The sequence below is a fragment of the Pan troglodytes genome, chromosome 13 (assembly GCF_028858775.2).
Source record: "Pan troglodytes isolate AG18354 chromosome 13, NHGRI_mPanTro3-v2.0_pri, whole genome shotgun sequence".
NCBI classification, from domain to species: domain Eukaryota; kingdom Metazoa; phylum Chordata; class Mammalia; order Primates; family Hominidae; genus Pan; species Pan troglodytes.
Genome location: NC_072411.2, coordinates 135,525,375 through 135,552,667, shown reverse-complemented (window position 1 = coordinate 135,552,667; position 27,293 = coordinate 135,525,375). Strand labels below are relative to the sequence as shown.

General features: G+C 48.7%; 1 protein-coding gene across 2 annotated transcripts in view; it reads right to left on the bottom strand.

The window, feature by feature from the left end:
- Positions 1 to 881: 881 nt before the first annotated feature.
- Positions 882 to 27,293, bottom strand: part of SAG (S-antigen visual arrestin) — a 42,664-nt gene continuing 16,252 nt past the window's right edge. The window contains exons 4-15 of one of the 2 annotated variants that reach the window (XM_009444580.4): positions 27,094 to 27,287; positions 24,941 to 25,000; positions 20,737 to 20,813; positions 19,326 to 19,461; positions 18,361 to 18,445; positions 16,258 to 16,330; positions 12,875 to 13,012; positions 9,221 to 9,298; positions 7,482 to 7,505; positions 5,634 to 5,689; positions 1,516 to 1,525; positions 939 to 1,129 (exon numbers count right to left, since the gene is read on the bottom strand). In XM_009444580.4, the coding sequence (XP_009442855.1) occupies positions 1,024 to 1,129; positions 1,516 to 1,525; positions 5,634 to 5,689; positions 7,482 to 7,505; positions 9,221 to 9,298; positions 12,875 to 13,012; positions 16,258 to 16,330; positions 18,361 to 18,445; positions 19,326 to 19,461; positions 20,737 to 20,813; positions 24,941 to 25,000; positions 27,094 to 27,287 (1,037 nt within the window). In that variant the 3' untranslated portion in view covers positions 939 to 1,023. Of the gene's footprint in view, positions 1,130 to 1,515; positions 1,526 to 5,633; positions 5,690 to 7,481; positions 7,506 to 9,220; positions 9,299 to 12,874; positions 13,013 to 16,257; positions 16,331 to 18,360; positions 18,446 to 19,325; positions 19,462 to 20,736; positions 20,814 to 24,940; positions 25,001 to 27,093; positions 27,288 to 27,293 lie in introns of both variants that reach the window. The other variant, XM_016950730.3, reaches the window with a different exon arrangement.

The following is a 27,293-nucleotide window of genomic DNA, read 5'->3' as shown; positions in this document are numbered from 1 at the left end:
CCTGCTTACCCCAGGTGCGGCAGCTCAGGTTCGTCCTTCAGTTCTCTGATCACACCGGGGTCCTCCCACTACATTCCTTCTCCCCACCTTAATTTAACCAAATCTGATTTTGTTTCTTGCATTGAATAGAACTTTACCAACAACCCAAAGCTCAAACAGACACCTGGACCCAAAAGTTGAATCATTAACCAAGAGTAGTTTTGTCCACAGATGTTCTCTGCCCTGTTTAACTTAGGAGGCTCTTTAGGGGCCTGGAAGTTGGGACTGCTCAGGTAATTAGAAACATACACTGGTGGCCAGGCGCAGTGGCTCACGCCTGTAATCCCAGCACTTTGGGAGGCTAAGGTGGGTGGATCACCTGAGGTCAGCAGTTTGAGACCAGCCTGGCTAACATGGTGAAACCCTGTCTCTAATAAAAATACAAAAAATTAGGCGGGCGTGGTGGCACACGCCTGTAATCCCAGCTACTCAGGAGGCTGAGGCAGGAGAATGGCGTGAACCCGGGAGGCGGAACTTGCAGTGAGCTGAGATCACGCCACAGCACTCCAGCCTGGGCAACAAGAGCGAAACGAAGGAAGGAAGGGAGGGAGGGAGGAATAAAGGAAGGAAGGAAGGAAGGACAGACGGACAGATGGGAAGGCACTGTTTCCAGAGAAACAGCTCAGACTGGGACTCCTAGGAAAGCCCCTGGACACACCGAGGGCCCCACCTGGTGAGCACATTGATTTCCAGACACCTTCTCTCCCTCATGGGAGTGGTGAGCCCTTCCGTGAGAGGCTGGCCTCCCTCTCCCCAACCCTCCCACTCCAGGGACTCTAATGGTGGCAGCTTGTGTCATGTCATCAACTCAGCCTCCCCAACAAATCAACCAACTCATGACCCAGGGGAGAACAAACAAGCTTTATTTCTCGGAAGAAGACTCATCCTTTCATACGCAGCATAACTCCAAAGGACTAAACTGTGGGGCTTTGCTTGTTGCACTGGTAACTACAGGTCATTTTCCGGCATCCTGAGCCGACATCTTCACTCATCAATGTCATTCTTGTCTCTCTTCCCCTCCTCAGCTTCTCCTGCATCTTTCAGATTATGGCGAGCAAACTCCTCAAAAACTAAATTTGCATCCTGATAACTAAAATAAAACAAACAACATTTTGATCATTGCATGCCCTTTGAAGCTGAAACTGAAACAAGATCCTTGATCTTTTTGCAACTGATCAAGGTTTTCCCCATGATAGAACATGGGGGCACGCCATTTTCCTCAAGGCTTCGTTTAAAATTCCTTTAACTAGCACCAATGGGAGAAAACAAAGGCACGCGCAGAGTGAGCAAGCACACCCAGTGTAATGGTGCGTGCCTGCCGTAAGCACTAGGGAGCAGACGGGAAGTAGCAGATGTGCCTCCTGAGCCGGCAGGAGAGCTTGGGATATGTGCAAAGACTCAAAGAGGGTTTTGTGCTGGAGGAGAAGGTCCCAGAGCATAGGACAAATCAGGGCCACATTCAAGAGGCTCACTCACCTTTCCTTAGCTGTAAGCATGGAATAAAAGGGAGGCAGGGAAGAGGGAGAGAGAGACATTTGTTAGTATAAATTCTATATCATAGCTGTACCTAGAAAATGTCTACCTTTTAGGTGACTTTACAATTTGAGAGATAAGGCCTAGATACATGTAGTTCATGATCACTGCGTGTAATTCCTGCCTCCCTGCCTTTCCCACTGGAACAGCTTTTCTCCTTGCATTTTATTTATTTTATTTTATTTTATTTTATTTTATTATTTTATTTTATTTTATTTTATTTTATTTTATTTTATTTTATTTGAGACTGTCTCTCTCTGTCACCCAGGCTGGAATGCAGTGGCACAATCTCTGCTCACTGCAACCTTTGCCTCCTGGTTTCAAGAGTTTCTCGTGCCTCAGGCTCCCAAGTAGCTGGGATTACAGGCACGCGCCATTATGCCTGGCTAATTTTTGTATCTTTAGTAGAGAAGGGGTTTCAAGTATGTTGGCCAGGCTGGTCTCAAACTCCTGACCTCAAGTGATCTGCCCGCCTCAGCCTCCCAAGTGCTGGGATTACAGGCGTGAGCCACTGCGCCCGGCCTCTCCTTGCATTTTAAATCACTGCTTCCTTTACAATGTGCCACAGCCTTCACCTCCTCACATGAAACCCCCCCAGTCTCACCTCTAGGATGCTTTCCCTGATCAGCCTTGCCCCCTCTGATGTCGCTTCTCCTTTCTTATTTATTTGAGATGGCATCTTGCTCTGTTGCCCAGGCTGGAGTGAAGTGGCACAATCTCGGCTCACTGCAACCTCCGTCTCCCAGGTTCAAGTGATTCTCCTGTCTTAACCTCCCAAGTAGCTGGGATTACAGGCACCCACCACCATGCCTGGCTAATTTTTGTATTTTTAGTAGAGACGGGGTGTCACCGTGTTGGCCAGGCTGGTCTCGAACTCCTGACCTCAAGTGATCCGCCCGCCTTGGCCTCCCTGCCCAGCCAGTTGCTTCGCCTTTCAAAGTATTTCTCCTTCCATGTCCTCTGGACCCCATTGAGGTCAGGGTCGCCAGGGTGCCGTGAGCATGTGCACCCTGGCACCTCCATCTGTCAGGCTTCAGAGGCCTGAGACCTGGGACTTGACATTCACCAGCACCCCAGGGTTAGGGTGTGCATTAAAGCTTGAGGACCAACCCCCAGCCGCAAAGTTTTCAATTTCTGTTAACATATTGATTTTGTTGTTGTTGAGTTATGTTTTCACATGTGTTGTATCCCCAGACTAACTGCTATTAATTTGAATGGTTTTTGTACTTTTTTAGCTTTCTGCCCACCTAGTTTTGGGGAGCACAGCGGCGATTTGATGGTGAGTCCCTACTCTCGCCTCTGGTGCCCACCTGGAAGCCAGCACTGGGAGGGAGTGTCTATGAGGGTCGCTACGTACAGGGGCCCTAGAGAGGCTAGCTTGTCAAAACATCCCCTGGGCAAGAAATACCCTGCGGCCCACAGTGCTCAGTGAAGAAATGACACTAAGCGGGACCATCAGCCTTGCAGAGGTAGACAACAAGGAAGAATCAAATCAGCATCTTCGGATTCAGTAAAGATGCCCTTGACAGGGGACAATAAAAACTTGGTAGCATGTCACAGCACTTATTACACACAAATTACTTGGTCCCCAGGCTCCAGCAGGGCTTAACTACATATAGCTTATGCTTTCTCTGCTTAGAATCCTACCAGCCTAGACTCAGGGAGCCGAGAACTAGGCAGAGAAGACAGGAGAGATGACATTTATCTCTAGAAATCTCATCTATCTCATATCTATCTCATATCTCTAGAAATCAGAATTTTGTAACCATGGGGTGATTTGTCTTAACCTTTGCTCCCAGAAATCTCACAGTACAAAAGATCATTGTTTCATCCTGACATTGTGATATGTTCACTGTTAAGGCCATAATGACTGGAACGTGAAAGTTGTATATGGAAAAGAATTTTTAAAAATTAAGTCAGGCCGGGCACGGTGGCTCACGCCTGTAATCCCAGCACTTTGGAGGGCTGAGGCGGGCAGATCATCTGAGGCCAAGAGTTTGAGACCAGCCTGGCCAACATGGTGAAAACCCATCTCTACTAAAAATACAAAAATTAGCCAGGCGTGCTGGCGCCTGCCAGTAATCCCAGCTACTCGGGAGGTTGAGACAGGAGAATCACTTGAACTCGGGAGGCGGAGGTTGCAGTGAACCGAGATCATGCCACTGCACTCTAGCCTGGGTGACAGAATGAGACTATGTCTCAAAAAAAAATTAAGGCATAAAGTCTACTCAAAGTTCCAGAAAACAACCCAACATAAACTATGACATCTCCTCAAGTGACTATCTTTTTAATGTCCTTGAAAGGAACCAGAAAGCATCTTAATCTCACACCATTAAAAAGTAATATTTTAATGACACAAGCATAAATGAATTGAAAACATATAGCTAGACTACATTTTTCTCCAAGGGACAGTTTTGGAAAAGTTCATTGAGGGTCTGAATGCAAAATATTTGGAAGAGCTATTTTGAAACAAAGTACTGTTGAGACAAAACCTAAAATGAATAGTGGGGGCTCATTCTAATGTTTAAACGGCATTTCACTACCAATATAGAAAAGCTATTTGTAAAGTATGAGAAAAATAAACCCTGCTTGTTTATACCACTTTTACTTAAAATATCCCTTATTCCTATACCTATGGAGAGTTCTCCTTTAGACAGATCTGTTTTTCTTTCCCATCAACTAAGCTGCCTCAATGCAGAGAATGTTTCTTCAGAATTTCTGAGATTTCACCTATATTATTTTTGCTGCTTCATTTACCTTTTTAGAAAGAGAATGATTGAGATCAAATTCATATATCATACAATTTACCTTTTCACAGTCGACAGTCTACTGGTTTTTATATGTTTTCAGAGTCATACAACTATTGCATCATTTCGCATCCATACAAGAGCCAGTAGATTTATAATTCAAATGAGCTGAGGTGTCAGGAACCCAGCCTGACCCTCTTTTCTAGTATTTTCTGTATTCTTACCATAACTGCCACTGTCAAAAATAGTTATCTTCAGGCCGGGCGCCGTGACTCACGCCTGTAATCCCAGCACTTTGGGAGGCTGAGGCGGGTGGATCACCTGAGGTCAGGAGTTCAAAACTAGCCTGGCCGACATGGCGAAACCCCGTCTCTACTAAAAATACAAAAATTAGCCAGGTGGGGTGGCAGGTGCCTGTAATCCCAGCTATTCAGGAGGCTGAGGCACGAGAATCACTTGAACCCGGGAGGCAGAGGTTGCAGTGAGCCAAGGTTGTGCCACTGCACTCCAGCTGGGTGACAGAGACTCCATCTCAGAAAAAAAAAAAAAAAAAAAAAAAAAAAACCCAAAAAAAACAGTTATCTTCAGCCAGGTGCGGTGGCTCATGCCTATAACCCCAGCACTTTGGGAGGATGAGGCAGAAAGATCACTTGAGCTCAGGAGTTCAAGACTAGCCTGAGCAACATGGCAAGACCTCATCTCTACTAAAAATCAAAAACATTAGCTGAGGGTGGTGGTATGCCTGTAGTTCCAGCTACTTCAGAAGCTGAGGTAGGAGGGTGGGTTGAGCCCAGGAGGTTGAGGCTGTAGTAAGCTTGATCACACCACTGCACTCCAGACTGGGTGACAGAGTGAGACTCCGTCTCAAAAAAAAAAAATTATCTTCTTTTAAATGTCTGTTAATGCTTTCAAATGAAACATGAGGCCTTTTGTTTCCAAATGAAATGCAAAATCCTCATGCTCTCAAATTAAGTTTTTACCTAAATCATCTTTAATTCTAAATCCAGGTCTGTTGACAGCAGAGCTTCTGCTCTTAAATCATTCATGATAAAACCTCACGAGATTGTCCCTGTCCAAGAGCAAGGATGCTACATCTTGCAGACTCCAGCTGAAGGTGGATAATCTACCCGGCTCAGCGCTGAACAGATGGGCCCTCCCTTCCCCCCAGACTATTCACCTTGTAGATCACATGGAATCTCTTACACCTGGCCACTCCCATGCTCTGAGATGCGGTCAAGAAAGACTAGAAATACATCAACAATAAATCTGCAAGTAGCAAATAATTAAAGAAAGCTAAAAAAGGACATAACTGACCTGGGTCCTCAGGCTGAGGGTGCATGAGGCGGAATGGGACCTCAGTGGCGACTTCACTAGAAAAAAAGAATGAAGATTGGTGTGAACACACATACACACAATTGTAAGTAACACAGCAAAGACCTATGGCTGCGGAGAGTCACAAAAGATCCCCAGGCCCAAGCTGAAAGACAATGCAGTGGGAACTTTTTTTTTTTTTTTTTTGAGATGGAGTCTCGCTCTGTCGCCCAGGCTGGAGTGCAGTGGCGCAATCTCGGCTCACTGCAACCTCCACCTCCTGGGTTCATGCAATTCTCCTATCTCAGCCTCCCGAGTAGCTGGGACTGCAAATGCATGCCACCATGGCCTGGCTAATTTTTGTATTTTTAAAAAGTAGAGATGGGGTTTCACCATGTTGCCCAGGCTGGTCTTGAACTCCTGATCTCAAGTGATCCACCTGCCTCAGCCTCTCAAAGTGCTAGGATTATAGGCATGAGCCACCCTGCCCAGCTTCACCATTTTAAAGTGCACAATTCGGTGGCATTAAATACATTTACGCTGTTATGCAACCATCAACACTATCTAGTTCTAGAACATCTTTATTACCCAAAAAGAAAATCTCATCCCCCTTAACCAGTCACTCTCATTTTCCCTCCCTATAGTCCCTGGCATAACCACTAATCTGTTCTCTATCTCTATAGATTTGCCTGTTCTGGATATTGTGTGTAAATGGATTCATACAATATGTGGCCTTTTGTTATTGGTTTCTTTCACTTAGCGTAGTGTTATTAGTATAAGGTTTATCCATGTTGTAGCATGTACTAGTACTCCATTCCTTTTTATGGCTCAGTAATATTCCATTGCATGAATATACCACATTTTGTTTATCCCATTCATCTGTTGGTGGACATTTGGGTTGTTTCTACCTTTTGGTATTGCAAATAGTGACAGCTGCCTTTTAAATTATGCATGAAGCAGCAGCAAGTTAAGAAACATTTGAGACAGGCATTGAGGTTATGTACTGCATTATCTCAGCTCTTAGTCAGGCATAGTGGCGTGCACCTGTAATCCCAGCTACTCAGGATGCTGAGGCAGGAGAATTGCTTGAACCAAGGAGGCAGAGGTTGCACTGAGCCAAGATCATGCCACTGCACTCGAGCCTGGGCAACAGAGCAAGACTCTGTCTCAAAATAAAATAAAATAAAATAAAATAAAACGGTTAAAATGGTAAAATTTGCCAGGTGTGGTGGCTCATATCTGTAATCCCAGCACTTTGGGAAGCCAAGGCAGGATGATCACTGGAGGTCAGGAGTTCGAGACCAGCCTGGCCAACATGGGGAAACCCCGTCTCTACTAAAAATACAAAAATTAGCCAGGTGTTGTGGCACACGCTTGTAATCTCAGCTACTCAGGAGGCTGAGGCGGGAGGATTGCCTGAACCCAGGAAGTGGAGGTCACAGTGAGCCGAGATCACGTCACTGCACTCCAGGCTGGGCAACAGAGTGAGACTACATCTCAAAAAATAAAATAAATAAATCAATATAATGGTAAAATTTATGTTATGTGTATTTTACCCCATACAAACACACACACACAAGCTGGCTGCATGGAGTGTGCCAGTTTTCTGGGTGTGTATGTGTGTGTCCTTACCCAGGCATAGGTCTAGCTATGGTCCCAAAGAAATCTGGTCCCAAAGAAACGCCTATGAGCCACGGTTCTGTGATGCATCCGAAGGCAAAGCATCATTCCTAACACCTCTGAGCACAACTGTCCAGAAAGCAGCTTTCATCAGAAACCGTTTTGGAGCCCCAAGTTCGCTGCCTTTGATATCTTGAGAAACAATCAAACAAGGAAGGTGAACAGGCTTACCTGGAGGTGAGCTCTCCCAGAAAGCTAGAAAACACAAACAAACGCCTGTCGTTAACTGTCACAGTGGTAACACGACCCTTTCCCATGATTCAGAGGCAGGACACAGCCCAGCTCTCATGGCCCTTGCACCCGAACTCACAACGTCCAGGGTCTTCCCATCCCTTAATGTTCAACTTCATTACCTGTGACTTCATCTCTTTCTCAAGATGATTAGTTTAAAAAGGCCGGGCATGGGGGATCATACCTGTAATCCCAGCACTTTGGGAGGCCGAGGTGGGCGGATCACTTGAGGTCATGAGTTCCAGACCAGCCTGACCAACGTGGTAAAACCCCATCTCTACTAAAAATACAAAAATTAGCCGGGCATGGTGGCAGGCGCCTGTAATCTTAGCTACTCGGGAGGCTGAGGCAGGGGAATTGCTTGAACCTGGGAGGTGGAGGTTGCAGTGAGCTGAGATCATGCCACTGTACTCCAGCCTGGGTGACAGAATAAGACTCCGTCTCAAAAAAAAAAAAGTTGGCTGGGCACGGTGGCTCACACCTGTAATCCAGCACTTTGGGAGGCTGAGGTGGGCAGATCACTTGAGGTCAGAAGTTCGAGACCAGCCTGGCTAACATGGTGAAACCCCGTCTCTACTAAAAATACAAAAATTAGCCAGGCATGGTGGTGGGCACCTGTAATCCCAGCTACTCAGAAGCTGAGGCAGGAGAATCACTTGAACCTGGGAGGTGGAGGTTACAGTGAGCCGAGGTCATGCCACTGCACTCCAGAGTGAGATTACATCTCAAAAAAAAAAAAAAAAAAAAAAAGTCAAGCCCTAACATTCAAGATAAGTCACAAGAGGTCATTGTGAAATACCTGCTCGTTGCTTTCCTTGACTGCTAAAAGAAACTCCACCCTGTTTTTAGATCCTTTTATGCACTATCCACAGTGAAAAAAAAAAAAAAAAAAAACACTATGCTAACGAAAAATGCAAAATAGACCCATGTTCTACTTTGTTAGAAATTTGGGAAACTCTTTTTTTAAACCCTTATTTTACTCAAGGGAATTCTTTACTACTTAGAAGTATGAACCTAGGCACAGACTTGCCTTTGATGGCAGAACTACCCGAGGCTCATCCAGGTAAAAGGCCAGAGCCTTTGGCAATGGAATTTGAAACGAAAATGAGAATTCAAGTTTTTCCCTTTTGGTAAGATTAAACAAATGGAAGAAATTGGCTTCACATGAAAATGAAAGTGGAAACCTGTTCCCTTAAAACTCTGAGATATTGGCACTCTTGTATGAAAAGAAGACTCCTGTGCCCTGTGATTACATGTGTGAGAGGGCAGGGGAAAGTCCCCACTTTATGGATGGATACCTTCTAAGATGCAAAAACATGAAGATTTACTGAGAGTTCTTTCACAGCAGTTATTCTTTCCTGAAGGATAACATTTGACTAATCCTCATTCTTGCACATCAGCTTCTACCACATGCACATATGCACACGTATTTTTGCAAAGTGGCGCTAAGAGTGCACACATTTCAGAGTCTGCTTCTCCACCCTTTCCCACCTGACATTTTATCAGACAGAAGCATGGTACTAGACAAACAGAATCTCTCCCAAGCTCTACTTGCTAATCCTTGGTAGAAGCTATGGGCCTTTCCTTGCTTTCTGTCTCCCAGTCATTCAGGAAAGGAAAAGTTCAGACCATCTAAGACCAGGACAGAGCAGCCCGAGGGTTGGTGCCGGGACACTTACCCTGACACTGTGAGCTTCACCTTGATCTGGTAAGACACCAGGATCCCCAGGACGGTCCGGTCTATGCCCTCCTTAATGCTGCCCAAACAGAAGGGAAAAGGAGAATGATGGAGAGCAGAGGAGGGTGAAGAGCAGATGGGCAGCCTTTCCGTTCGAGGCAGGCATGCCGTCATGGAGGTTCTCCAGGGACTGGTGAACTCACTGAGCTTCCAAAGTCCTAGAAGTTCATGTACTTGGGGAGTGGGTATGGGGACTCCTTGCATGCACTGGAGGAATTCCTGTGTCTTCTCCTCTGGAAGTTCCCAGAGGGCAGAGCATGCAACCCCCTTCTCTGTGCTTGACCTCTATAGATGCACATCCCCCGGTCATCCTCAGCAACTCCCTCCTACCACTTGCCAAAACTGCAAGTCCCCAAGTCCTCCAGCAGGCTTTGCCTGCCTGGATTATCTCAGTAACTCATCTCCCACGTGCCAGGCCCCTTCTCTGAGCTCTGTGGCCATCTGCAGGTTCAGCCTCAGAAGCAGCCTGTGAGCTGCCCTGGCCTGCCTTTGCTACTTCACCCCCAGCTGTGTCCCAGCGCCCCCCGCGCCAGTCTTGCCAACACAACCCTGCACCAGAATGCCCCCTCCTTCTCTCCTGCCTTCCAAGATATCCAGCTGTGTGTCCCCAGCACCCAGCATCAGACCTGGCACCAAGTGAGAGCTGTCAATGTTTAAGTGAATGAGCAGGATGTGCGAGACCCTCAGATGTGCCCCAAAGACAGTGCAATGTGACGTTCCTTGACAGAAATGTCATTCCAGATCCCACTAATACGTACTGAAGTCCTACTATCTGGCAGGCACTGTGCCGGGCATTTCATCACAGATGCTTATCGCGTGGGATCCAACGCGGAGGACATGAGTACTCCAGGATGTCCAATAACAGGAATTAAGATATGAAAAAAATCATGAAATGCTAACAAAAATCATGTAAATAATGATAGAAAAAAAGCCCAAGAAACCTGAAGGCTACAGGCAGAAGGCAGGGGAGGATGGAACAGCTCTGGAAAAAGAGTTGGGGCGGCGGCCAGCAGGTGCTGGGCCTGGAAGAAGATGTCAGCTCGGGAACGTCTGAGGGGAGGTGTCTCAAGCACGTGTTTCCAGGACCACAGTGCTCCCCAGAGAGCTCCTTCGGCTCACTGGCGTCTGGAGCTCATTTAAAAGAGGACAGAATAGCCGGAGGTCGTGGCTCACACCTTTAATCCCAGCACTTTGGGAGACCGAGGCGGGCAGATCGCTTGAGTTCAGGAAGTTCAAGACCAGCCTGGACAACATGGTGAAACCCCATCTCTATTGAAAGTACAAAATTAGCCAGGCGTGGTGGTGGGAGCCTCTAATCCCAGCTACTCAGGAGGCTGAGCCAGGAGAATCCCTTGAACTTGGGAGGTGGAGGTTGCAGTGAGCCAAGAACGCGCTACTGCACTCCAGCCTGGGTGACAGACTGAGACCTTATCTCAAAAAAAAATAAAAATAATTTTTAAAAGAGGACAGAATATCTTTATCTGGACTTGCGGAGTATGGCCAAGTACCTGGTGAACAGAGGATGCCTCCAAAGGGAAAAAAGGGGGTAGGAGCTTGAGATCCCCCTCTTTGCTGGGATTGACTTTTTTTTTTTTTTTGAGACAGGGTCTCATTTTATCACCTAGGCTGGAGTGCAATGGCATGATCATAAGTCACTGTAGCCTCGACCTCCTGGGCTCAAGCTATCCTGTCATCTCAGCCTCTCAAATAGCTGGGACTACAGGCACGTGCCACCATGCCCAGCTAATGTTTTAATTTTTTGTGGATATGGGTTTTCGCCATGTTGCCCAGGCTGGTCTCAAACTCCTGGGCTCAAGCGATTCGCCCACTCTGGCCTTCTAAAGTGCTGGGATTACAGGTGTGAGCTACTCCTCCCAGCTGAGATTAACTCTACCTTGCGCTGAATGGGGCCAAGCAGCTGCTGAACTGAACATGCTCTGCCACGTGCCTGAGAACACCCTGCAAGTCAGAACCCCTGGCATCTTCCTGGGCTGGGAGATTTGCTGTGGAGTGGACTTTGCTCTGCTATTAACTGATTCAGTGACCTTGGATAAGTCTTTCATTCTGGCTCAACCTCAATTTCCTTACCCATAAAATGCATATAAATATACCTTCCTCATGGAGGTGTGGAGAGTCATAAATGATTTTTTTGTTTTGTTGGTTGGGTTTTTTTTTTTTTCTGAGATGGAGTCTTGCTCTGTCACCAGGCTGGAGTGCAATGGCACGATCTCGACTCACCACAACCTCCGCCTCCCGGGTTCAAGCGATTCTCCTGTCTCAGCCTCTCGAGTAGCTGAGATTACAGGCACCCACCACCACACCTGGCTAATTTTTGTATTTTTAGTAGAGACAGGGTTTCACCATGTTGGCCAGGATGGCCTCCAACTCCTGACCTTAGGTGATCCACCTGCCTCAGCCTCCTAAAGTACTGGGATTACAGGTGTGAGCCATCATGGCCGGCCGAGTCGTACATGTTTAGAAACTAGTCCACACACCATGAAACATTCCCACAGTGTGGTGAGCCATCATTTTTCATCTTGCGATCCCTACGCCCTTGAATACATTGATCTAGGCTCTCAGTTTCCCTGATATTCTCTCTCCCGGAGCTTCACGAATGTGCTTTAGAATCTAACACAGTAACTTGGCCAATTATCCTCAGAAAATCCTTTGACTTCCACCTGCTTTCTGCCAATTGTTCACTGTTCCCCACTCTTGGTCTCAGAGAGTGTGAGCTACTGAGCATCGGAGTCATGGGGTCAAACAATCCAGTCTCCCGGCCATTGGCATCACCTCGGAGGTGGTCTACTGGGGCCACAGAGGGAACCCCCAGCATATCACATGGGGAGGTGGCAGTGAGTGGGCCTTGAGCCCACAGACATGCTCCCGGGAAGGGAAGCGCAAAAGCGTGGCTTGGAAGGACAGTGGATGCTGACTTGGGAACTTCACTGTATAGTCTTCGCTAGATCTGCTGCCCAAATTCAGCCAGTCGTCCTTTGAGTCAGGGTCAGCAGATCAGTACTTAATTTCATTTAAATTTAATGGACATCTAAAGTCATTAGGACCTCCTGTTCTTTACAATTCCTGATGGAAATGGACGAATGCATGAATGAATGAATGAACACAGCCAAGAGCATTACTCAGTTTACATGCTTAGGGCACTACACTAGCTAGTGACACTTCTAAAAACAGTAGCTGACATTCCTGGAGCACTCTCTGTGTGTCAGGCCCCACGCTTCACATGGATTGTCTCACTGAATCTTTATAACCACTCTATGAGACTTGAACTATTACCGCCCCCACTTTACAAACAGGAAAACTGAGGTTCTCAGAGAACTCAAGGTGTTTTCCCAGGGTCAGCAGCAGAGCTGGGGTTAGCGCACAGCTGTCTCCAGGGCCCATGGGTGTAACCCCCACATCACACCAGTGGTGAGAGTGGGATCCTTGTGTGGGCCCGTAGATATGCACTCCACACTACACACGCCAGACCACCATGCTGCACGTGCGTGCCTGCGAGCCCAGCAGGGTGATGTGAAGGGAAGCAGACCAGCACCAGCCCGCCCTGCCAGGGCTTATTCCCTGAGCCTCGAGGACTCACATGGTGCTGGAGGCAAGGTTTGTGTCCTCGTGCTTGATTTTCCCATCCAGGGCAATGCCTCTCCTTTCTTGATTGTTAGCCAGCAAGGGCAGCAGCGTCAGCGTCTTGGTCAAAGTGCTGTTTGGCGGCACTTTTTCTCTAGAGGAAGAAGAACAGAGGAGATTTATAATCATCAAAGCTGCCGTGGACCCCATGAGCCCCTATTTGACATTAGGCATTTTCCAGGATCCACATCCCCTGATGGACCTCCTGGGAAGGTGGGTTCAAGAGCCTGGGAACTTGACTTACGAGAAGCAGAACAGTGCTTGTGAAATCTCAGGGTGGGCTGGCAGCAACAGGAGGATATTTCTTCAAGCAACTCAGCCTATTCTGAATTGCTGAATTTCTAGAATGTTCTATGGAGTTAATGAGACAAACTGGCTCGAGAGTCAGAGACCACAGCCTCCTCCTGAGACTTTGTGAACCACACGGTGGCCTGCAGAACCTTCTGGTTGGTGTCAGCAACGAGTCCAGGCCAGAAAGCCTCTTGTCACCAAAAACTGTCACTATAAGGGGGTCACAGTGTGACTGTGTGGTAAGTTGTCTAGAGGGGCAACACAGGGACCCACAATTTGTGGATCACACAGACCGAATAGCTTGGGTCCAAAGCAGCACATGCTCTTTCTCTACTGGATCTTCATCATCAGTCGGGGTATAGATTTCTCAACATCTGACAGATGGCGGAGACCCTGTGCCAACGGGCGGGTCTGGGATCCAGCTGGGGACACAGCAATGTGTGTTTCTCCAGGCAGACACACGGCAGCATGGCCAGGATCATGAAGCAGCCTCTGAGGCTGGAGAGTTGGCTCCTCCACTCACGTGCATGCTGTGTGCCAGGCCGAGTGCTAAGGCCTGTCCTCAAAACTCTCACCTTACCCTCATCAACCCCATACCAAGCAGGTGCTCCAAGATCCCCATTTTCCAGACGGGAAGTGTGCCCACAGTCACGTGGCTGCACACTCTCTGACAGCAGAGCCCATTCGTGCCGGAAGCACACCCTCCATCCTGTGCCTAGCCAGAACAAGGTGGGGTGTGGCCAGCATCAGGACCATTCTAAGGCTGTCCTGAGACAGCTGGAAGTCTGAACTGCCTCTCTGGGAAAGGACTTCCTTTCCCTAATCAAGTTTCCCTGGATAGGTAAAAGCAGCTGTCCCCTATCCTGCCTCCAGTGTCTACAGGAAGCTCTTTACAGAAATCTGCCAGAGCCCAAGGTGGCCCACATCCTACCATCTGGGTCCTGGTGGAACCTCTCTTAATGAGCGTAATTTGAGCATTGAAAAAAGCAGAAACAGCATTGTAAAGATGGCTGGAATAGGAAGAGGGCCCTTGGGGTTGGGCTCAGAGGATGGACTTCTTGTGTTTGTGCAGAGCTTGCCAAAGGACTATGCCAAGGCCCTGGGGCCACTCCCCAGAGCTTCAGGATGTGGGTTTGGATGGTGGGGAGCAGCTTGGGAGTCAGGTCTGTCCTGGTTCCGTGGAAGCCTGCCCACTAAAGCCCCAGAAGCCACAGGGCTCTGGGACGATGGCTCCTGCTCTGCAGCTTTCTGAGTGGCCTCTAGCTTCAGACTTGTCAGCATGGTCCAGTCCAGCTCCCAGGCTCCTCCAGCCTTTGGGGGACTTTGGAATGCTTTCCAGTTTCCTGGGAATCTTTGACCCAAAATGCACCCAACACTTTGAAAGAGGACCAGGTGATGGAATACATATTAGGGGAAAACTCAGCCAGGATCCTTTGCTCCCATGTTGCTGAGCACATGAGGAAAGGTGAACCAGGGCCAAGACCCCTCCAGGGCACAGGGATGTGCGAGGATCCCCTAAAGGCAGAACAGAGCCCAATCTTGGCAGAAAGGAGGCAGTGAGTGGTGGTTCTTTCCTGTCTCCCTCCCTTGTAGACCTACAGTTTGAATCTGTTTTGAATAACAGTAATAGTTTCTCCTAAAGTTGCCTTTTAAATATTCCCATATAGGCCAGGTGCGGTGGCTCACGCCTGTAATTTCAGCACTTTGGGAGGCTGAGGCGAGCAGATCACCTGAGGTCAGGAGTTTGAGACCAGCCTGGCCAACAGGTGAAACCCTGTCTCTACTAAAAATACAAAATCAGCCAGTCACGGTGGCTCACGCCTGTAATCCCAGCACTTTGGGAGGCCGAGGTGGGCAGATCACCTGAGGTCAGGAGTTCGAGACCAGCCTGGCTAACATGGTGAAACCCCGTTTCTAATAAAAATACAAAAAATTAGCCAGGGGTGGTGGCGTGTGCCTGTAATCCCAGCTACTCAGGAGGCTGAGGCAGGAGAATCACTTGAACCCAGGAGGCAAAGGTTGCAGTGAGTCAAGATCGCGCCATTGCACTCCTGCTTGGGCAACAAGAGCAAAACTCCGTCTCAAAAAAAAAAAAAATACAAAATTAGCTGGGCGTGGTGGCGGGCTCCTGTAATTCCAGCTACTTGGGAGACTGAGTCAGGAGAATGGCTCGAACCTGGGTGGTGGAGGTTGCAGTGAGCTGAGATCTCACCACTGCACTCCAGCCTGGGCAACAGAGTGAGACTCCATCTCAAAAAAATCTATCTATTACCTTATATTATCTTAAGGAATCAGTTGTCTTTCATCACTCCCCTACCCTAACCTTCCTCTAAACCTGATAATATTTTTTACATACAACGGTGCTTAGAACATGCCAGCAAGGCAAAGAGTTAAGACCTGGTCGAGCTATCCTCTCGGGGGGCTGGAGGTGGGAGATCATCGCCCCCCACCCCAAGCCATGTATTAAATGAATCTATTTGACTTTGTGGCACACAGCAAAGCTGGGCAGGTCTCTCAGGCCAGCATAAAGGAACCATGGCAGGATTCTCATTTGTTTTTGATTCTAACAAAGGGGAAAAGTCATTCACAACAACAGGCTAAGAACGGATATATTCTAATCCAGTTGTCACTGGTATAAGATTTCAATTTGAGATCAAAAGATAGGGAATCCTAGCCTGGGCTGACAGTTCATTTGACCATCTTCTGGGAGGTGGAAATAGTATCAAATTCCTAACAATTCATTCCAGGGATAAATAGAAAAAGCCAGCTGATCCCATGGTGATATTTCTGTCTTTATTTCTCTCCTCTGCGTCATTCTTTGGCTTGCATTAATCCTCAGAACTCCTGTAAGATGGGCACAGAGGGGTGTGGTAGATGCAGAGCTAAGATGCTAACTTTCTGTGCAGCCCTCGAAGGGAGAAAGAGGAAGGAAGTGGAAGGCTGGCGAGCTAGCTGAACATTCTAGTTACTTCTTCAGCAATAAACGGCGAGAAACTTGACACAGAAGGCTGAGACGCCCAGGAAACGGAAACCCCAACAGCTACTCACTGCGCTTCCTCCATAGCCACGGGCTTGACGTAATAATCACTCGAGTAGAGAACCACATTGGCCACCTGTTCCACTGCAAGGGGAAAACGGGAGTCGGGTGGTCAGCACTGGTCCCCCCACACGTGCACATTCCCTGCGGCCTCCCAGGGTACACGCTGGTCTCTCCTCTCTGATGATGGTTTCCCTCCACTTCCAAGGCTAGGCTTTCTCAGCCCTCAGCTTCAAGGCTGGGGTTTTGAAGTCCTGTCTCCAGGCCATTTCTGGTCACCCATAACCTGCTCTGTATCAACTCCCACCCATGTCCCCTAAGGCTGCAGCTCCTGGGAGACCCCTCCTTTCCCCTGCTCAGCCCTATCTAACATCCTCCATCTTACTTCATGAACATTGTCCTTCCTGTCCTCCAAGAGACTAGCTAGAGGCAGTACAGGACTGGTTGGTGGGTGGAACGTGGTGGATAGGAAGGTGGGCCTGGAGCCAGGCTGTTTGCGTGCCAATCTTGGCTTAGCCACTAACTGTGGGGTGAATTATTTATCTATTCTAAGCCTCAGTTTCCCCATCAGTAAAATGGGGGTAATAATTGCATCTAACTCATAGGGACGTTGTGATGATTAAAAAGATGACTTTTAATCACCTTTAAAATTAAGCTTGAGGATTTTTTTAAAAAATAAAGGCAGGGTCTCCCTATATTGCCCAGGCTGGTCTTGAACTCCTGGGCTCAAGGGATCCTCCCACCTTGGCCTCCCAAAGTACTGGGATTACAGGCGTGAACCACTGCACTCAGCCAAAGTTTGAGGATAAAGAAACAATTTGTGCAAGGCATGCAGTACAGTGCCCAGCCTATAGAAAGCAATTAATATTTTGTTTTTAAAAAGTTAACAGCTATCTGGGTGCAGTGGCTCACACCGGTAATCCCAGCACTTTGGGAGGCCGAGGCGGATGGATCACCTGAGGTCAGGGGTTTGAAACCAGCCTGGCCAACATGGCGAAATCCCCATCTCTACTGAAAATACAAAATTAGCCAGGCAAAATTGGTGCACGCCTGTAATCCCAGCTACTTGGGAGGCTGAGGCAGGAGAATGGCTTGAACCCAGGAGCTGGAGGTTGCAGTGAGCCGAGATCACACCACTGCACTCCAGCCTGGGTGACAGAGGGAGACTGTGAAAGAAAGGGAGGAAGGAAGGAAGGGAGGGAGGGAGGGAGGGAGGGAGGGAGGGAAAAGTCTAGAATTCCTTAGTCTGCACGCATCAGGATTTCTGACCCTCATCTGTGATGACTCACAGGGAAAAGTGGTATATGACACCTAGGGCCACTGCTCACCCTGGCTTGCCCGGGAGAGCCCATTTTAGGACTGGAAGTTCCACATCCTCAGTCCTGGGCCCTGGGACAGTCACCCCAAGATGCATAAGTCTAACTTTGTCTTGGTCATCGAATGTCTGAGTTAAAAAGTGAACTTAGAGGTTACCCTCACAGGTCATTCCATCATGTCTTCCTCATGAAAGAGCCAAATAAGACCATTATATAAGACCCCCTGTGCTTTGATGCCTTTTGAGCTTAGTTAATGTGTGGGAACAACAGGCAGAAGGCACCTCCCCTGTAGGATATGGGAAGGTCAGCCATGACATGATGGCCATTTGAGCTGAGACAGTCACACTTCACCATTTACAAAGCGCTTCCATGTGGGACCTCCTTCAAGCCACACAAAGCCTGGGAAGGTAGACAAGGAGCCCCTGCTGTGGATGCCGGCTGGGATCACAGAGCCCACAGCATGAGTCCACAAATGAGGCCTCACCCACAACAGTGTGCTGCATCTGTCAACCACGATGAGCACTGTGGGGCCCTCCAGGAAGGCATAACCATGGAAAGAGATCACTTGCCAGGAATTTTGTTCCAAGACAAAAACCAGCCGTAAGTGGGCAGGAAGTTGAATGAGATAACTTGTAAGGCCTTTCTCCCTCCGCAGTCCTGCTGCCTATGACAGCAGAGACAAGTAGCCAGTTCCAAGGACCCAGAAGGGCCTTATCAGACCAGAGAAGTGACCTCTCAGGAAACAGGATCAGAAATTCTAGAAGACTCTGCCCTCTACTTCTGAGAAGAAGGTCCTACCGAATGCTTTAATCTTCTTCACGGTCTTCTCTGTGTTATTGGTGACAGTCACGGTCACAGGGATGGGCTCCCCATGGAAATAGATCTAGAAAAGTCAGCAGATAGGTCAGAAGAAGAGAACAGATGTGGCGGTGTCTTTAATCTTACTGCTTTCTAGATTCATCTCAATCCCTTTCACTGGAGTAAAAGCGGCAGAATTTAAGGAAGATGAAGTGATAGCAATACATTTCTTCTAAGGAAGGGCCTGAAACACATTCCACCCATCTGTGGGGAGCTGGGGAGGGGAATAGAGTTCCGATCATCACATCGGAGGAGGCCAGGGGTCAGGAGGTTATGGGGGCAGGATGAGTGAAGTGAAAGGAAACCACTGGGAAAGCCAAGTGCTGGCATCCCACCCAGCAGAGCCCGTGTAACACAGCCCCTGGGCACACCCACACACGTGTACACACACAGTGCACACACGGCTGACTGCTGACCAGAGGAACCAGAGCCAGCCTTGGCCAGCAGCTCTCACCTTTTCCCACCATGACACCCCTAAGAGATGACATCACAGGTGACACTGCCATCCCACATGGTTTCTGCAAAACTTAAATTTCCCAGGAAGTGAAGAATTTGGGATACCACAGCTATTGATGCTCCGTGGGTGAACAAGGCCCATGGAGGTGGACAGGACAAGGACAGCTGGGGGGCAGGTATGTGAAAAGCAGCGCCCCTTCCTTCCCCAGTCCCTCGGGACAGCCAGTGGGTGGAACGCAAGCCAGTTCCGTCCTCCCCTAAGGACCATGCTGACCAGCTCCAGGCTGTGAAAACAGGCCAGTCACTTACACATGTTGGTGCTTTATCCCAGAAACAAGCTTCCTTGCAAGGCACCCATGTAGTTAAGGGCTGGGGCTGGTGAAGAGAGGGGTGTGGGGCCTGCCCCTAGGCCTGCTGCCCTGTGGGTAGTAGCGATGGTAGGTGGTTACCTCTTTGTTGAGAGAGACCGCAAGGTGCAGGGGCTTGTCAGACATGAAGAACTGCCAGGCCGCCTCAGCTCGGGGCTGGGGACCCATCTCAAGTGGGCCATGCTGTACTTTGCGGATCAGTAATCGCACGGAGCTCCTGTGGGAAACAGCCACAGACAAGCCAGGGATTGGCACCCAGGCTGCTTCAGGGAGGCTTCTGTTCTCTCCCCACTGTCACATGGAGATTCTCCAGGAATGCTCCCCATGGAGACAGGGTGGACAGGAAGAGGGCAAGGACACTGGTCAGAGCCTGAGGCAGCCCTGACGGTGGAAGAGCCTGGGGGTCTGGGTCCTGGTCCCTTCCCTGTGGGGGAAGCTGTGGGGCCAGGCAACATCCCGAGGGCCAAGCTTAGCCCCTTAGGCTCCGTGGATTCCTGGCTCTGCCTCCTGTCAGCGAGGCTAAGGTGTGAGGGCGTCAAGGGCCTCATGGAATAGCTGCCATATACATGCGAGCTCCATTACTGCAGCTCACTATCCTGCGCCTCCAGAGATGTGTACATGGGGCATGAGGAGACAGTGCGAAGGGCCAGGCGGAAATCTTGTTTAGGTAAAAAAAAAACAGCACAGGGGGTGGGAGAATGGGAAGGATGGAGCGGTAGGCTTAATGGTTGTAGAGTTCCTGCTCAGGCAATGGGAAAGTTTTGGGTATAGACAGCGGTGAAGGCTACACAACATTCGGAATGTACTTAAGCCACTGAATGGTACATTTAAAAGTGGTTAAAATGGGCTGGGCACAGTGGCTCACGCCTGTAATCCCAGCACTTTGGGAGGCCAAGGCAGGCGGATCACTTGAGGTCAGGAGTTCAAGACCAGCCTGGCCAACATGGTGAAACCCATCTCTACTAAAAATACAAAAAAAAAAAGTAGCCAGGCGTGGTGGCACACGCCTGTAATCCCAGCTACTCGGGAGGCTGAGGCAGGAGAATCGCTTGAACCTGGGAGGTGGAGGTTGCAGTGAGCCGAGGTCACATTGCACTCCAGCCTGGGGGACAGAGCGAGGCTCCATTTCAAAAAATAAAAGAAAAAAAGAAAAAAAAAGTGGTTAAAATGGCAAACTTCATGTTGTGTACATTTTACCACAAAAAACAAACAAACAAACAAACAACAACAACAAAACTTAAACAAAGGGGAAACCCGGGAGCTTTTCGGGGCTTACGTGAGCCCTGGAGATTGCTAACTTCCCTGTCATTTTCTTGTTTTCTTTTTTTTCCCCCAAAATGATCAACCTTTGACCTCCATCCCACATGCAGATGGTACCCCAGCCGTGCCAGCCCTATGGGAAGAGGTCTGTCCCACAGAGACAAGGTGGAGGTCGTCTCTTCTCTCCACCCCCACCGCAGACCCCTCACCTATTCCGCAACCATACTCTTACTTCTTGGGGATTTTGTCCTCTTCGGCATCGGTGCTGTCTGTGGCGAATGCTTTGACCTCAAAGTCAACCCCACAGGACTGTTGGGGAGAGAGAGCAGACAGGCAGCGATCAGCGACTCCCTCCCTGGGTGCCGGGCCAGAGGGCCACACCTCACACAGGGCACATGATGTGGCACTATCTCTTTTTGTCTTGGCCATGTCCTATTCGGTGTTGCACCATTTAGGGATTTGGAAGCATACTAACAGTGAAACAATGACAGTAGCGCAAGGAGTGTGCCATGGGCCCAAAGCCCCCAGAGGGAGGGGATCCACCTGCCCCATGAGCCCTCCTGCTGCCGTGGAGAGTCATTCACATCCTGGCTACCTTGCCTCCCGCCACCTTGCACACTTAGGTGTCCCCAACTGTGATCCCATGCATCTTACTGACTTCCACTGCCTACAGCAGGGGCCAGAGGTACAGGCACTCACAGGGCCAGTGCTGGGGTCCAGGAATGCCCTGATAGGGTATGGAAACCCTGACCCCCATGGTCACCTGCTGTTCAGCGGCAGCCTCATGTGGCCAGGCAGCAAGGCACCCAGTGCTGGCAGCACGATTTTTTTTTTTTTTTTTTTTGAGATGGAGTCTTGCTCTGTTGCCCAGGCTGGAGTGCAAGTGGCATGATCTCGGCTCACCACAACCTCCGCCTCCCGGGTTCAAGCAATTCTCTTGCCTCAGCCTCCTGAGTAGCTGGGATTACAGGTGTGCACCACCATGCCCCGCTGATTTTTGTATTTTTAGTACAGTTGGGGTTTCACTAGGTTGGCCAGGCTGGTCTTAAACTCTTGACCTCATGATCCGCCTGCCTTGGCCTCCCAAAGTGCTGGGATTATAGGTGTGAGCCATCGCGCCCAGCCAGCTTGATTTTTAAAAAAGAAACTTCACGTGGAATTTGGAGTGAAATCTACTAGTTTTTAAATTAAATAAAAAGACTTTTAAGCATTGTGTGGGTTGAATGAATGCATCTGCCAGTGACCTTCCCCCGATTCCCAGTGTGTGAAGCCCCTGGCCCCCAGTGCAAGCCCTTTGTAACCTTCCTCATCTCTGCACGTTCACAGGCGTTGGGGAGCCAGAGGAGGGCACCGGCCTGCCCTCCACCACTGCCTGGAGGGGAAAGTAGAGCTGGCAAAAATTACAGGAAGCCAGCTCTGTCCATGGTGACATATGAGGCACGGATTTATCGGTTCCGCAACCAGGGAATCATAGCAGTCCTAAACTCTAAGTGGAAAATAAATATGCATCCTTCCCTGCCATCAGCCGGCCGTTGTTCAGCCACACCAACGCCTGTTCTGCTCGCCCACCTGGGCTTCTCAGCTGTCAAGCCCCCAGGCCCCCAGGCATTCAGGCACTTCTCTCAAGCTCCCTGGGCTCAGGGCGCACCCACTTTCCTGAAGCCCTGCAGCTGTGCTAAGACCTGCTCCTCTCCTAGAACAGAAAATAGGTGGTGCTTTGTTGGGCCTATACAGTGTTGTAAAAATCAAGAAAGGTCACCTAAAAATCTGAATTTGGGGTCTCTCTTATAGAGCACTATAAGATCTAACACAACCAATTCCATTCCCCATTGTTCTGTGCCCCCTTCTTCTGTAATCACCTCATCTTCCCCCATCTTGGCTGCGCACACCCCACCCCATTGTCCTGGACCACTAGCTTCGAGATGTTCTGAAAGTTGGATTTGTAACACAGCCCAGTAAACAGACACAAACATGTGCAACAACTCTCCTGACACCATATTCAGCTTCACCATGTGTGACATACTCTGAGATTTTCCAATCCATTCCATTTTGTTCTATTCTATTTTTTTTTTTTTTTTTTTAGATGGAGTCTTGCTCTGTTGCTCAGGCTGGAGTGTAGTGGCACAATTTCAGTTCACTGCAACCTCCGCCTCCCAAGTTTGAGTGATTCTCCTACCTCAGCCTCCCAAGTAGCGCACCACCATGCCCAGCTAATTTTTTTTTTTTTTTTTTTTTTGAGATGGAGCCTTGCTCTAATGCCCAGGCTGGAATGCAGTGGCACAATCTCGGCTCACTGCAATCTCCGCCTCCCAGGTTCAAGCAATTGGCTGGGATTACAGGCACGCGCCACCATGCCTGGCTAATTTTTCTATTTTTAGTAGAGACGGGGTTTTGCCATGTTGGCCAGGCTGGTCTCAAACTCCTGACCACAGGTGATCTGCCCGCCTCGGCCTCCCAAAGTGCTGGGATTACAGGCATGAGCCACCGCACCCAGTCTGTTCTGTTCTATTCCATTCCATTCTGTTTCGTTCCATTTTGGATCCACTACATTGATTTCACAAACCACTAACGGGTCAGATGTCGCAGATGCCCTGCGACAAAAACACTGCCCTTGTCATCACCTATCACTGCCCATCCCATAATCCAGTTACAGAAACTGCCTCTCTGTGTAGCTCCCTTCCTCATGAATCCCAGACCCAGTGGCTTAGAGGGCCTGAACCCACGGGTCCTGGCACCTCCTTCTCCTCCTGTCCCCACCGCCTCCTTCCATGCTGGAGCCCCGTCCACCTGACTCACTCCTCTCTCACACACCCTCAGTCCCCACAGCACATGCTTGGCCATCTCAACTCTGTTCTCAACTCTGTGGCCATAGTGACCATTTGGAAAGTCAGCGCCTGTCATTCACAGCCTGTCAATGGCTCCCATCTCATTCAGGCAAAAACTCAAGTCTCTACAACATCGACAAGGCCCTTCATGATCTGGCCACACCTCCCCTTCCGCTCTAACCTCAGCTTCCCACTTTTTTTGTTTGTTGTTTGTTTTTGAGACAGGGTCTCACTCTATCGCCCAGGCTAGAGCACAGTGCAGTGGCATGATCACAGCTCACTGCAGCCTCTGCTTCCAGGGCTTAAGTGATCCTCCTACCTCAGCCTCCCAAGTAGGTGGGACTAGAGGCATGTGCCACCAATCCTGGCTAATATTTGTATTTTTTGTAGAGATGGGGTCTCAACACGTTGCCCGGGCTAGTCTTGAACTCCTGGGTTGATCCGCCCACCTCAGCCTCCCAAAGTGCTGGGATGACAGGCCTGAGCCACTGCACTTGGCCTCCCCCTTTCATCCCTTGCTCCTCTCACTCAGCAGGCAACCTCCTCACTGCCCCCAGAACACACCAGGCGAAGTGCGCCCTCTACCTGGAAGGCTCTCCCCTGGGAGAGTGTGGCTTTCTCCTTTGCCTCATTAGAGACTGGCTTTAAACATCCTCAACACACATCCCACCAGATACTCCCCTTGTCTCTCACAAGCCTCTTGTTCTCCACAGCATCTGTGGCCACCTGGCATGCCGTGTAGTTCCTTGTTATTTGGGTTTACCTGGTGCTCTCGGTTAATGTGTGAGACTCATGGGGGTTGGGACTCTGTGATTTTGTTCACAAGGATGTTCATGGTTAATAATTGCTGAAGATGAGTGATGGGTTCATAGAGGATCTTTATACTGGTCTCTCTACTTTTGGGTATGTTTGAAATTTTCCATGATAAAAAGCTATCTTTAAAAGTCTAATGGGCCGAGCGCGGTGGCTCATGCCTATAATCCCAGGACTTTGGGAGGCCAAAGCAGGCAGATCACCTGAGGTCGGGAGTTCAAGACCAGCCTGACCAATGTGGAGAAAACCCATCTCTACTAAAAATACAAAATTAGCCAGGCATGGTGACCCACGCCTGTAATCCCAGCTACTCGGGAGGCTGAGGCAGAAGAATCGCTTGAACCTGTCAGGCAGAGGTTGTGGTGAGCCGAGATCATGCCATTGCACTCCAGCCTGGGCAACAAGAGTGAAACTCCATCTAAAAAAAAAAAAAAGTCTATTGAAGGAGCCAGTGCAGTGGCTCACACCTGTAATCCCAGCACTTTGGGAGGCCAAGGCAGGCACATCACTTGAGCTCAGGAGTTTGAGACCAGCCTGGTCAGTGTGGTGAAACCCCGCCTCCACACAAAATACAAAAATTAGCTGGGCATGGTGGCATACACCTGTAGTCCCAGCTACTCAGGATGCTGAGGCTAGAGAATCACTTGAGCCCAGAAACCACAGGTTGCAGTGAGCCAAGATCACGCCACTGCACCCCAGCATGGGTGACAGAGTAAAACCCTGTTTCAAAAACAATAAAAAAGTCTATTGAAGGAATGAACAAATCCATAAAACCATGGCATTTCTTCTTGAACTAACCTTCCCTGAATCTTGTGGAGCTGGCTGCAACATCACTGAACAGGGCAAGTAGTCAGGAAACTGTGGAAAGGAACAAATAAAAAATCATTTATTTCAGAAGGGGCTGTTCCGTAAGTAATATATAATCATGTAAAAATTAGAAAATAAAGATGATAAGCAAGAAAAAAGAAAAATCACATTCACCTATACTCCTGACACCCAAATACATGTTACTAACATAACCTTCCCAAAATTTCCTGCCTGTACACATAAATATGTATGTTTTGTTTTGAGATGGAGTCTTGCTCTGTCGCCCAGGCTGGAGTGCAGTGGAGTAGCTGGGATTACAGGCACACACCACCATGCCCAGCTAATTTTTGTATTTTTGCTAGAGATGGGGTTTCACCATGTTGCCCAGGCTGGTCTCAAACTTCTGATCTTAAGTAATCCACCCACCTTGGCCTCTCAAAGTGCTGGGATTATAGGTGTGAGCCAGTGCAACCGGCCACGCCCAATTATGTATATGTGAGAAGACGTTTTACAGAAATGGGACAAAGTGATGATCACGTTCTGTAGTCTGTTTACTCACTTCATTAATTCTAGCCCTTTTCAGAAAGCATTGTGACCATTTTCCCACATCATAAAATACAGTTCTGAATCATCCTTTTTAGGGCTCTATAATGTACATTTAACGTAGCCAGTCCCCTTTGCTGGCTACTGAAGTGGTCTTTACTTTCTTGCCATTACAAACAATGCTGTAATAAATCAGTTTTAGACAATTAATTCCATAAGCTGAACTGCTAGAAAGAGAAGCACTTTTTTTTTTTTTTTTTTTGAGACAGAGTCTCACTCTGTCACCCAGGCTGGAGTGCAGTGGCGCAATCTCGGCTCACTGCAAGCTCTGCCTTCCAGGTTCACACCATTCTCCTGCCTCAGCCTCCCGAGTAGCTGGAACTACAGGCGCCCGCCACCACGCCTGACTAATTTGTGTGTGTGTGTGTGTGTGTGTGTATTTTTAGTAGAGACGGGGTTTCACCATGTTAGCCAGGATGGTCTCAATCTCCTGACCTCAGAGAAGCACATGTTTTAAGGCTTTCAATACGTGTTGACATATTGTCTCTAAAAGGTAATGTCACTTCAAACTCCCAGCACAGGTACATGGGAGCACCCAGGACCTTATAACTTTTTTGTAAATGTGATTTTGTAAAACAGTTGTGATAAACATAGAATAACATCAAATTTACCATTTAAGCTCTTTTAACTGTACGGTTCATTGGCATGAAGTACATTCACACCATTCTGCAGTAATCACCACTATCTATCACCAGAACATTTTTCATCTTCCCAATCTGAAGCTCTGTTCCCATTAAACCCCAACTCCCCATCCTCCAACCCCCCAGCCTGTGGGAAGCTCTATTCTGTCTCTGTCTGTATGAATCTGATTACTCCAGGTATCTCCTGTAAGTGAAACCATAGAGTATTTGTCTTTTTGTGTCTGGGTCCTTTCATTTAGTATAATGTATTCAGGATTCATCCATGGTGTAGCACAGAACAGAATTTCATTCCTTTTTAAGGCTGAACCATGTAACTTTGGAAGTGTATATTCTCTTAAGACAAATAAACATGCTCGTAAAGCAGATGGTAGCTTCCCCCAATTGAGCTCACGCCCAAGACTTCAGAGAGTTTGCACGCTGGCACCGTTGGTAGCCAGGTCTCAATGGATGACAGACGGGCCCCCAGAGAGATGAAAATATCTCCTGTGATCCCCCAAGCTGTGGGCAAGGAAAAAGATGACATCTTGCTTCGCTAAGCTCTCCTGTCCTGTAGGGAACCCTTTCCTACTTAGAACTCCCCAGGGCCGAGGGGCATTTCTGTGAGCTTTCTTTTTCGAGCTTAGCAAGCAAAGGAATAACACGTGCTCATGTAATTAGGGGGTCGGGTCAAGGGAAATATGTAAACGGTAGGTTGAAAGGGTGTCTTCAAAGGCTAAGAGGCTATTTTCAAGGACTTAAAAAAAGACAATCACAGACCATGCAATCTAGAATTTCTTTCAAGGGTGCAATTTCCAGGCCTGCAGATGTGAAGTTCTTCCTCTGTCCCCTTTCCTTTGCCCCTATCCACATGATAAGGTGCTGCGGGTGAGGGAAGCAGGGCTGGCCGGAGGAGTCACCCACCGTCAGGAGAAAGGGGTACGTGTTGCTCCCCAGCTTTTTGAGCAGGCTCTCTTGCAGTTTTGTGGGGGTGCTCGCGGCCCCCACAGGAGGATACACCTGGACCCGGGAGAAGTACAGGTCCCTGCGGAAGGTCAAGCCGATCACGTCAATGTCCTCTTGGCCATAGCGGAAGGCGCAGGTCAGAGTGACATACACTGCAA